The sequence below is a fragment of the Alexandromys fortis genome, unplaced genomic scaffold, assembly GCF_014885135.2.
Source record: "Alexandromys fortis isolate MF-2015 unplaced genomic scaffold, M_Fortis_MF-2015_v1.1 scaffold_10, whole genome shotgun sequence".
NCBI classification, from domain to species: domain Eukaryota; kingdom Metazoa; phylum Chordata; class Mammalia; order Rodentia; family Cricetidae; genus Alexandromys; species Alexandromys fortis.
Window position 1 is genome coordinate 2,400,507 of NW_026067895.1, and position 12,740 is coordinate 2,413,246.

At 35.8% G+C, this 12,740-nt stretch overlaps 1 protein-coding gene across 2 annotated transcripts in view; it reads right to left on the reverse strand.

Moving 5' to 3' along the window:
* The window catches only part of Vps13a (vacuolar protein sorting 13 homolog A), a 192,357-nt gene that overhangs the window by 36,898 nt on the left and 142,719 nt on the right, over window positions 1–12,740 (reverse strand). For both annotated transcript variants that reach the window (XM_050157169.1, XM_050157178.1), the window contains exons 59-67: window positions 12,319–12,424; window positions 7,340–7,453; window positions 5,757–5,902; window positions 4,027–4,108; window positions 2,690–2,803; window positions 1,463–1,538; window positions 1,218–1,381; window positions 293–338; window positions 77–200 (exon numbers count right to left, since the gene is read on the reverse strand). In XM_050157169.1, coding sequence (XP_050013126.1) covers window positions 77–200; window positions 293–338; window positions 1,218–1,381; window positions 1,463–1,538; window positions 2,690–2,803; window positions 4,027–4,108; window positions 5,757–5,902; window positions 7,340–7,453; window positions 12,319–12,424 — 972 coding nt within the window. The remainder of the gene's footprint in view (window positions 1–76; window positions 201–292; window positions 339–1,217; window positions 1,382–1,462; window positions 1,539–2,689; window positions 2,804–4,026; window positions 4,109–5,756; window positions 5,903–7,339; window positions 7,454–12,318; window positions 12,425–12,740) is intronic.

The window sequence follows — 12,740 nt, forward strand, 5'->3', positions numbered from 1 at the left end:
AGAAGCATTGGTAGATACATTTCATTGTTCCTGGCTTCAGAATGTTACTCCTCTGTCACTTCCAAAGAGTTTTTACCTTTTGATCCCCTGAAAGGTACTGCTGGCCATGTCTATGATGCCACCTGTTGGCCTTGCCACTGCTCCAACTAAACCTTTCCCGACGCCTTTGAAGAAACCCGCAGCACCTTCCTTTTGAGCACCTAGAAAACATAACCAGCTTAAGCAATTGGATCAAATGAGAATGGAAGCAACTTGTGAGCTATGTGACAACCAAAGCAACTCCAACACTTGCCTTTAATTGGTTTTGTAACAATCCCCGTAATGCCACTTACAAAACCCTGGAAGGAAAGCATAATCGAAAAGTTATATTTCCATATGATGCTGACAAAAAAAAAATCTCAGAGTTTTTTTCTTCTTATAGATCACAAAATTAACATATTTACTTAATAAGTATTTAATTAAACAAAATGTTTTTAGAGATTATCTAAATATTTTATATGCACATTACAATGTTCAATAATAATTTAACTAGACTTACATGTCTATTTCTTTATTCATAAAATGTTGATTTAAAAGCTATTCTTGGGGCTGGAGAGATGGGGCAGCAGTTAAGAGCACTGGTTGCTCTTCTAGTGATGTGGGAGTGTCATATCAATCTGTTGATTTCATTGGTTGAGCAATAAACCAACTGCTTGGCCTCATAGCTTAGAACATAGATGGGAGGAGAAAACAGAATAGAATTCTGGGCGGAAGAGGAAGTGAGGTCAGACTCTGCGCTGCTTCCAGAGGGACCGGACAGCCGCCATGCTCTGCTCTCCCAGGCAGCTGCAACCCACGATGGACTTAGGCTAGAATCTTTCCGGTAAGCGCACCTTGGGGTGCTTACAAACAATCATTAGAAATGGGCTAGTCCAGGTGCAAGAGTTAGCCTAGAAGAGGCTAGATAGAAATGGGTCAAGCAGTTAAATGAATATAGTTGGTGTGTTGTTATTTCGGGCATAAGCTAGCCAAGCGGCCGGGGTGTTGGGGACGCAGCCCCGACACCGCGCCTATTTCAACATTCTAGAAGACCCAGGTTCAATTCCCAGCAACCACATGGCAGTTTAAAACTACAATTCCAGGGGATCTGACACCTTCATACCAATGCACATAAAATATAAACTATATATTAGAAAAGCTATTCCCTCACATATTCAGAACCCCATGAAATTTCTTACAGAAACCAGGCCTTTTCCTCCACGAGTGATGCCTTCTCTAAGGCCAGCTGGCTGTTTATTCATTGCTTCCCTTCTTTTCTGCTGGTAGTCTTCATCCATCGTCATGGCTGCTACTCCTTTAGCCATTGCACTGGTGATTTTGGAGGCAGCACCAGCTAGCCCACCTAGTAGAGAGAGTAATATGTTAGCTAGAGGCTCAAATGTGGTTGCTGTCTAGAAGTGCAGCTGGGCTTTCTGCTGCTTACCAACGGCTCCGCCAACCAGGGCTTTCAGTCCTAGTGCCATTCCCTCCACAAACTCTTCAGGACCCTGGATGGCTCCCTAAGGTGACAAAACAAAGTGCAATAAAAGGATGAGCTCACTGATACATGGAATGCGATAGCAACTGGAAGAACAAAGAAAATGATACCAGCAAAAACTTTACATTCAGTTTGCAGGGTAATTTCACGACACTCAAAGTGTAAAGGGTACAACAGATCTTGTTCCAGACGAAGAAAAAAAAAAAAAAAAAAGATGTTTGCTCTGCAGTGTAAACTACATGCATGTAAATGGAGACTGCTCATTCATTTTCCAGCTGCCCAGCCTGAATAATCACATAGAAACTATATTAATCACAATACTATTTGATCAACAGCTTAGTCATATTCCTTGCTAGCTCTTACATTTGAATTAACCAGTTTCTATTAATCTGTTTATTGCCATGAGGCTCTGGCCCACCAGGAAGGTTCCGGTTCCATGTGGCATCTGTCTCCTGAGGCTACACGGCATCTCCCTGATTCTGCCTACTCTCTCTATATATCTCTGTTCTGATTTCCTGCCTGGCTTTACTCTGCTAAGCCATTGGTCAAAACAGCTTTATTCATGAATAAATAAAAGCAACACATCTACAGAAGGACATCTCATATCACATGTACAGTTTATGTAGTATTCTTGATAAGTTTTTAGAAAAATTAAAAGTCTTAACATTTCTGATTTCTATATCACAATGTAGAGAATAAAAATTAGTTCTACTGTGCTTTTGTTATGCATTTTTAAGTAAAGTGGGTAAACTCCAAATATGTTTATGGAAACTATGAAGGGATGTAGAACAAATTCTTCTTTTCTATTTCCTATTAAGATGGTTATGTATAGTACCAGCTTATATGGTTATTTTTACAGTCACATACTTTTGTGCAAAACAAAATTACCATCCATGGTAAGCTTCCTTTTCCTATAATCTAAACTGTATTCATGATTTTATTTCAAAACAACACTTAAAGTTAGGGATATTAACAAAATCTTAAGTTGAAATTTGAAGGAAAAAGGCAGAAATTGCTCCTATGTAATTTTGTAAGTGTAATTTTGTAGGTCTCTCAAAATTACAGTTTTGAGAGTTTATATGTACAGTTTAAGTTAACAATTGAAATGTTTTATATATTAAGAAATCATTACTTTATACTGTTCATTACATAATACAAAGTTAAATATTTTACCTGGTAAGGTTCATAAAAAAATGCTTCTACGCCTTCTGAAAATTCTCTAATTAAGCCAAAGGGATTTCCCAAAACATCAAGTCCGAGAATGAGTACATACATTTGCTTAATAGCCTAAAAATAAAACATGAGTATCAACGTCATGAGAGGATAGTAGACACATTCAGTTTGCGCAGGCTAACATTTTTACTACAAATCTCAAGACCTAAACTTTATCACTATTCCTTTTTTGCATTTTATTTTATTTATATGGGTGTTTTGCCTCCATACGTATTGGTGTACCACATACATGCAGTATCCTCAAAGAACAGAAGAGGGTGTTAAAAGCCCTGGGACTGGAGTTACAAAAAGGTGTGGGCTGCCATGTGAGTTCTGAGAATCAAACCACCATCCTCTGGAAGAACAGCGAGTGTTCTGCAGTCCTCTTATCTTGATTCTTCATTTAAAAATACAATTACTAAAAACATGTGCTTGTAATGTATGTGGAGGTATATACTGTGTGTGGGTAACTGTGGAAGGCAGGGTTCAACCTCAGGCATCATCTTGAGGAATACGATCATTCTTCTTTGAGACAGGCTCTTATGAGCCTAGACTGATGGTATGCAAACCCCAGTGATTGTGTCTCTGACCACTCAGTGCTGGGACTCTAAGTACATACTAGCATACTTGGCATTTTCACATGGGTTCTGGGGCTCAAACTCAGGTCATCAGGCTTACAAGGCAAGTACTTCAAAGTGACTAAGCTACTTTACACAACCTTATACTTAGTTTTTGAAAAGCAACTTGGTGTTACTGTGAAAATAAATAAAAAGAAACTCTAGAGTCTAGAACCCAGAAAAGGTTTTCGGGGTTCCATTACTTATGAGCTACTGCTACCGCATCTTACAGATTTCCCAGTAGCACAAGCACATGGCAGAAGTGAAATGCACGTCCAGAACTCAAGTCTAAATCTTGAGATAGAGGACTCTTTCTAGAGTTGAACAGATTCACAGAAACAAGGTATGGAGCAGACTCAATAACTCCACACTAAAAATATTTGTGTTCATCAGTGACTGACAGTTTGAAGACACTAAGCATGATGAATTAACACATTATTAAAAATTATATGTATTTCTAATCCATACTGATTCAGAAAAAAATTCTAACAATGTTTTTTATTTTGTTTTGTTTTACGAACAAGGACAAAAAATTGAAATCTGAGGGAGGAGAACCATGTTTAAAAATTTGAAATCTGTTATTTGCTTTCTTGACACATTTACAGTGCACATGCATGGACACACACAAGGCCTGACTAGCTCACATATTTCTATCCGTTTTTAAGGTAATCTCACACTAACCTGTTTTGAATAGTGTCTTATTACTTCAGATTGCAGTTCAGATGTTGTACGGAACTGGTAGTTGAGTTCAATAAAGGCAAGTCTGAAAAAAAGTTAACAAATATATGTATATATACAAATATATATGTCTGCATGGAGGGGAACATTTTTTAAAAAATATTGATGATTAGTTTTATTTTCTTTAGAATTTTCATCTCCAGATTTCTCCCAATACATTTATTCAATATAATTCTTGGCACATTCTAGTGAAAGAAATTCTCTAATGACCTGATAAAATCTGTAACTCATATGGAAAAAAACACTGAAGACCAAGACAAAGATCTCAGCCATGGACTTACAGAACTATTTCCCAACTCTGCTCTAAAAGACTCCAAAAGAAAATGTTTTGACAAGCTGAGATGACTGAGGGGCCACCTGGGAATGCCCAGATTTCAGCTGCTGCCTGCCGGTCTTCCTTTGAGGACTACAGCAGAGACAGTAACTAACTCACTAACTAAAAAGCTCTTTTTGCTGACCATGAAAGCAGAAAGATCCATTTCACTTTATTCTGATGCCTTCAGACTTGTGCTCTGGTGCTGACTGTTTTCTAGTTAGACTCAGAGTTGCCTCTGACTCTCATGCTGCTATTACTAAGCAGGCATACTAAGACGACTAAGACGTGTTACCTGGAAAGATCATTCTTTTCTAAAGTAGTCTCTACTCAGACATGTTGAATTACTAGTCAGATACTCCTGTAGGCAACTCACACTCAAGTATAAATGTGGGTTTTGCCTGCTTTTGAGATGAGCTCTCACTCTGTTGCACGTGCTCATCGTGAACCCCTGACCTTCAGTCACTTTTCCACCTTAGCCTCTCAAGGGCAGGACTGCACGGGTGTCCCACAATGTCTAGTCTAAAAATAAATGCTCGACCTCAATACGTTTATATTAATCCCTTCATCGTCCACTTCCTTCTATTCTGTCGAGTCATGTACTCACTGAAAAGTCTTCATTTGATGGACTTGCAAGCCTTATCTATTTTCTTATTTTTATTTTTTTTTTAAAGAAAACAAACTACCTTTCTCTCATTTTGCATACCAATCCCAGTTCCCACTCCCGCCCCTTCTCCTATTCCCTCCACCTTTCCCCCACCCCAACCCCCTATCCACTCTTCAGAGAGGGTAAGGCACTTTGCTTTGGGGAAGGTCCAAGGCCCTCCCTACTATATCTAAGCTGAGCAAAGTATCCCTTCAAAGAAAATGGGTTCCCAAAAAGAAAGTACAAATAGTAGGAATAAATCTTGGTGTCTACTAGTAGCCCTGCACTCTGCCCCACTCATACAACTGTCACCCACATTCAGCGGGTCTAGTTTGGACCTATTCCTTTTCTGTCTGCCCGGAGTTGGTGAGCTCCCATTAATTAGCTCAGGTAAACTGTCTCAGTGGGTGACATCATATCTTTGAAGTATCCACTTCTTTTTGAGGAACCTTAATTCAAACTAGAGTTTCTAAAATACATAAAACTGAATATCCTGCATCTCTTTTTCTTAAGGAAATTACTTAAAATTTATTCTTAACTAAGTCATTAAGGTCAGGTAAAATATTCGGTAATATTTTGATTATTATTATTTTTGATTAAATACTAAAACCACAATTCACCCATAATTTTCAATATGCTTTTCACATTTACAAAATTTTTAGGTAAACATAAGCGAACCATTCATCAGTTTATAGATATAAGTATTAACCATACTTAAAAACTACATCTTGCACATCTGTAAGGGTGGCACCAATACTCTTCAGCAAAAGATTTAAAGAATGAACAGGAATCAGTCCTCCACGTTGTCCTGACTCTTTAGCTTCTTCTCTACCAGAGCTCAGTGAAACACTCAAATGCAACTGAAGAGATAAAGAAATACATTGAAGCACTTTCCCCACAGTGACAACTTTAACTTACACAAAACAGTTTAATATTGAGTTCATTAAACCATAAATAAGATTTTAAAGTGACTTGAATTATGTCAAAACCCAGTAACTAAGAGCTTAAGTCAAAATCCAACATACCTCTGCAATTTAAAATTTAATTTAAAATTCACCATTTAAGATGTCATAATTGAATTCTACTCCTTTTATATTTTTATGAGGCAGAATGTGACTACATAGCCCAGACTATCTGGATTTGGAATCCCTTTTTCCTCAGCATCATGAATGCTGAGCTTACAAATACTATCACACCCATCTTCAATGCTATTCTCATAGCATTGTATTGATCCTAGGAAAATGTTCACTCAATATATTTGTTAGTAACATTAGTGACCTAGATTTTGAAGTTGTTAATAATAACCACATATTTCCTAAAGTTTACAAATTCAACTGTTAGAATTAGGTTAGCACAATAAAACCAGTTTAAAAGCACTTTTGTGTTGTACTGCATGTGTGTATTTGTCTGAGTATGTATGTATGTAGGTAAGTATGTATGATTGTGCAATAATTTAATGTGCTACGAATAACTTGTAGAAATTATGTTAGCAATTTAGATTAGCACTAGCAAGATGGCTTAGTAGTATATAAGGGAGCTTGTTGCCAAGTCTAACAGCCTCAATTCAATCCTTGGAAACCACATGGCCAAAGGAGAACACTGACTCCTATATGTCTCCATGTTCGCAAATGGCAAGTGCATGCACACATTAGACTTAGATTTGGGCTGCCGAGATGGCTCAGCGGGTAAAATTACTTTCAAGATAAGTCTGTCAAATTGAGTTCAAACCCAGAACCCATGGTGGAAGGAGAGAAGGTTATCTTCTAATCTCCTATCCACCGTGACAAAGACAGGCCTATACTTACATATACACATTGTGTGCACACACACCAAACACTCACACACAATAACTAAAATAATTAAAACTTATAATTATATTCTGTGTTCAAATCTTTTTGTGTTGTAGTGTGCATGTATGCATGTGTACACAGGTTGGAGTTAGAAGATACTGACCCTCCAATTCTGAAGTCCACTTAATAATTAACTAATAACTAAAACAACTATCATATATGAAACTTTAAAAATTATCACAATTTACTAAAAAATAAAGTCAAATAACAAAAGGTCAAGATATAGACATAGGTTATATATAATTTCAATATTATTTCTAAATGATAAAAATATACTTTTTTAAAATGTAAAGAATCAATTCTTCTGTTATTTATATCTGTAACTGTAAAACTACACAACTACTATGTTGTTACAGGAGATAATTTAAGTGCTAATTCCCTCAAACATCAAATTGATTACTAAGTATTTAGTTTAAAAAACAAAAAAAAAAATGTGTATTTCCTTACCTTGATAGGAGATATATGGAAATACTCGAAGAGATTGATTTGAGATTGATCTACTGAAGAAACTGTTTCATACTCTTGTTCAAATGTTTCTACATCCTTATGAAAATATTCAACCTATACAAGAAATATAAACACCAAAAAGACCTGCTTATGTATGATATTTAAATTCAATACCTCACAGGTTAAAAAAAAACTCCTATCACTTAGAGTCAACATTACCAGTAACTGGAATTTACTGTCTCACAAGTAACTTGTATTGTTCCTGCTAGAAAGTCTGCCACAAACCACATTATGCACGTATCTTTTAAGTTTCTATTAAATGGTACCTGGATTTTCATCATGTGACTACAGATCCTATTTTAAGAGAGCACCAATACATTCCAGCAATATATCTTTTTGTGCTTATTTGCTTTTTTAAACACAGTTTTATAACAGTCTGTAGCACTTTAGTATCTGTCTTGCAGCAGTTTAGAGTCCAGCAGTATAAATGTAAAAAGGAGAAGGTACTAAATAATTTTGCGTGAGGTAGCAGTGGTTTTATTTTTGGTAATCATTAACACTTCCTTTCCAAATATGCACAAACCCATGTTACTTCTGTGTCCTGAAAAAAGTCCCAAGAATTTAAGGTTATAGAAATTATGTAGTTAAAAAAAGTAAAAACTGAACAGATTCTAAATTATGTTGGATACCATTAAACCTATTCATGTAGGTAATTATACCTGTATCAAGAAGCAGAGACAGACAAATAAAAATAAAACCAATATTCCTAATACTGCCTGAAACTCTCCCTAAATTACTGAAAAATAAAATACATATCCAGAAATGTGTGAACTCAGTCCAAGTACAACAGATGCAATAACAATGTTAATAATAATAGTAATACTGGAAAATACCAGAGAAAAATCTTAAAAGCGGAAAGCTGATTGTACAGAAGCCAGAAGGTAAGTGCTGATTTTGTAAAAGTCAGGAAGGTACAGTACTCAGAGTGTTGCATGCCCCACTGACTAGACATCCAAGCATAACTACTTTTGGAAGTGAAGAAGCCATAAAGAATATTCCAAGATAAAGTCTGAGAATCTGTGGCTAGCTAACCTACTCGCTACAAAAATGTAGTACTGAATGTTTCTGAAACTCAAACAAGTAACCGTCATAGTTTTGTTTCCGGTTGCTATGAAATACGTCAACACAAGTAATTTTAAGGGACTAAAGGATGATCAGCTTACAGTTCTAGGTTACAGTGCATCACTGTGGGGTAGCCACATCCACAGGCAGGCAGAAAGTGACTGCATAGAGAGTGGGCATGCTACTTACTCACTTTACTTTTTCCTCCCCTACACAATCCAGGACCCAAAGCTGGGAATGGTGCCTCCCACAATTTGGCTGGGCCTCTTCCCATCAGTTCCTGTTATCAAGACAGCCCTCGAAACCCAGACAGCATAGGCCAACCTAATTAGACAATTCCTCGACGGAGTGTCTTTTTTACAGGTGATTTTAGAGTGTCAAGCAGACAAATTAGCCATCACATGACTTCACACTTTAATTTGAATTAGAACAAAAGAGCAAAAATCCCAGGGAAAAAGTGAGTATAAAATAAGCCATACTCAGAAAGGCAAGTATTGTTATTTCTCATATACAGAATCAAGATTTAATATAACTATAACTTTAATTTCAATTTGTAAGTAAATATAAGTACATACATAAATAATTATATGTGAAAAGAGAAGAGGAATTATGAGGAGAAAGAAGTTTAAAGGAAGAACAAGAACAGGAGGGGGAAAGGAGAGGAGAAAGGCAAAACAACTTAATTTTTCTTCTCCTATGTATAAGCAATCAATCGTCTGTTCACACCCCCATATGTCTATATATTTAGAAAGATGACATAACGCATATTTTTTCACTACTTTTCTTACATGATTCAACTAAGTAATGTATTATATATACTTATATTGAAAAAAGACTGCTGTACAAGTGAGGAGCTGAGTTTGATTCTCACAGAACCGAGGTAAAAAGCCAAGTACAACAGAGTGTGCTTGGAATCTCACCTCAGGGGAGAGAGATTCCTGGGGCTTGTTGGTCAGTCAACCAAAGCAAATGAGTGAACTCCACTTTCACTTGAAAAATGTCAAACTCTGGCACTCACACACATTGCACAATACCCTCTCACATCTGTAAAAGCAAACACATGTGCACACACCGCTATTTAACTAAAAAGGGAAGTGAACAAATCTCAAAGCAATAGCCTAATCTCCTACCTTAGAAAATTAAAAAGAACAAACACAAAAGCAAGGAGGAAGGGGTTATGAATTAAGAATAATTAAAGCAACACAGACAGTAGTAAAACAATAGAATAAACAATGAAAATGAAAAACTGATTCTTTGAAAGGACTGTAGAGGGAACTTTATTTCAGGATTTACCAAAATAAATAGCTTATAAAGAAATACCATCAATAATTTTCTGCCAATAAACTAGAAAACTCAGATGAAATAGACAGATTCCTAAAAATCATAGTAAAGTGGTGAAACTGACTCAAGAAGAAACTGACCATTTAAAATGATCTCTAAGAAGTAAGGTGTGACCCTAAAACTACCTGGAAGGGAAACGCTAGTATAGCTGCACCACCATTGAATTCTAGCAAACATTTCAAGAGGACCAGAGCTTCACAAATGCCTCCAAAAAGCAGAGGAAGAAGAGACATTTCCTAACCAATATTATAAAGCCATTACTATTCCAACATAAAAACCAAAAAAAAAAAAAGACACAAGAAAACCATAGACTATTATCTTTTAAGAATATGAGCATAACAGTCTTTAGCCAAATACTAGGAAACCAAATTTGTCTGCATGATGTATATGAACAATACCAAATAAATGTAAGTATTAAATACACCGTCAAAAACTAGGAATAACTCAAGGTAACCTAACACTGAAAATCTTACTCTATGATCAGAAACAACCCACCAATGCATATTTCTCATGGCTGTCAAACATCTCACTAGCTTCAAGGAAGGCAAACAGGGATGAAAAAGCAAAAGCACACATACCAAAACCAAAGAAATAGAACTACTTTTCTCAGATGATCTGATGTTAAATAGGAAAGCCAAAAGATACATAATAAAGGCAACAAACTAACTCAGTAAGCTGTAAATGACAAGAGCTACATATGAACAGCAGTTGTATTTCTATATGTACCAGCATTATAACCCCACGCTGAAACTATATAATATAAACAACTTCATGCATAATAGCCCAGCAAAAACAAATACCTAAGAATACATTTACAGTGCAAAATCTACACTCTGAAAATGACAATGAATTGTTTGAAGAACTTGACAAGCTGATTTTAAAATTCATATGGAACAGCAAGGGCTCAAGTTAGCCTAAATAATCTTCAAAAAGAGCAACAAAGTACTGGATCATACCCCAATTATGGAACTCACTGACAATGAGAACAATTAAGGCTGGCAAAATGACAGATATACAGATTTCAGAAATAAAATTATTTATTTTTCTTGCAAAAAGAATCCAACTATGCAACAGAGGAACAAGCAGTGTTTCAAAACATGCTGCTGAGGCAGCTATCCGTTACTTCCAGAACTGGGGTCTTTATGTCACACATACATAGAAATAAGACAAATGGATCAAAACTTAGCTGTAAGAGTTTAGGCTTTAAAGACTTATCTACATGGCAAAATAGTTATGACACAGGATTTAGCAAATGATTTTTAAAAAGCATATTAAAAGCATGAATAATAAAAGAAAAAATATTTTGTACTTTCTTAACATTAAAAACTTCCGTTTTTAATCAAAAACGGAAAACTCACCAGAACATTAGAAAATGTTTGAAAAATCATATGGCTTGTCAAAGACCAATTAGGATGTACAAAGAACTCTGGAAATTCAACAGGAAGAAGACAGCCCATTATATAACCTAGAGAGCCCAAACAGACACTCTCCACTGAAGATACACACATCCCTACATATCAAGAGATTCTCAGCAGGGGGCTAGGTTGGCTCAGTGGGTAAAGACACTGCCAGTGCCTATCTTGGCACTCATATAGAGAAGGAAGAGGACCAACTCCTGTGAGCTGTTCACTGACCTCCACATGCATGTTATGGCACACTCCTACCTCCCCACAAGTAAATAAATGTTTAAAAATACTAGCATCAATATCAGACATACAAGTCCCAGTGAGGAGCCAGTTTCTACCCACTAGGATAGCCAGAATGAAAACCGCAAACAGTAATTGTTCTAGGTAAGGATGAGAAATCAGAGTTCTCACATTCTGAAACTAAAGATGGTAAGATGGAAGAATGGCAGAGTCACTTTAGAAACTAAAATTTTAAAATGATTGAACACATGAAATTATCAGCGAATTTTTTAAAAGATTAAATTTGATTAAACATAATTACTATGTTACTTAGCAATTCTACTCCTAGGCGCGCGCGCACACACACACACACACATATATGAAAAATGAATAGTCTAAGTTGACAGAAAATTATGTCCATAAAGAACATCATCGTTCTAGAAAAAAAATGTAAAAGCAATCCAGATTCAAGCGAGTGACAAATAAACAGGTGCAGTACAACAAATCCAGGTAAAGGATTGTTAGTTGAAATGACATGTTGATACATGATACAACACAGAGAAGCTCTAAAAACATGCCATGTGATAGAGATTGAAGAGAGCTGGAGGGGAAATGGGGATGAATATATTTCATTGTATACATGTATGAAATTCTCATATATAAAAAAATAATTATGAACCAGCAGCACATGGCATGATTCTGTGCATGCAAATGTTACAGGGAGAAAGCACATTCACATTTATGTAGTATAAAAACATTTAAGACGTGCTGAGAGACTCTTGAATTTGCTCAGGTAATAACTACGACTTTACCTACAAAGTTTGGTAATATTTTCTTAGACTTTCTCTTTTCATATTTTTTCCTGTCAGATGCTGTCATTTTAAGTCTTACCTCTGTGTTCTCAGTCACCTCAGCTTTTGTGACAAGGTCTGCTATGGCATACACAAACCCAAGATCCAATCTGAGATCCATTTCTTGAATCAACACTTTGAAATACCTATATTAAAATGTAAGAAGCATTCAATTTTTTTCAAGTAAATAAATTAAGAAATTAGACGAAATAAATTAGAACTTTAAAACCTGGGACTAAAGAATACAATGAACCATGCTATACTTTAACATCAAGAAACTCAAAACATGAAAGTGGCCACAGGAAATTGACTTGTGACAAAAGGTCATGGAATAGATCATTACATAACAACAATAATGATAAACAAACTATATGTGGCAAATCATTACATCTAAATAAAAAAATTTAATTAAAAAAGCAAGTCCTATAAGTCTTATACAGTTTTAAATATTTTGAGAAAATT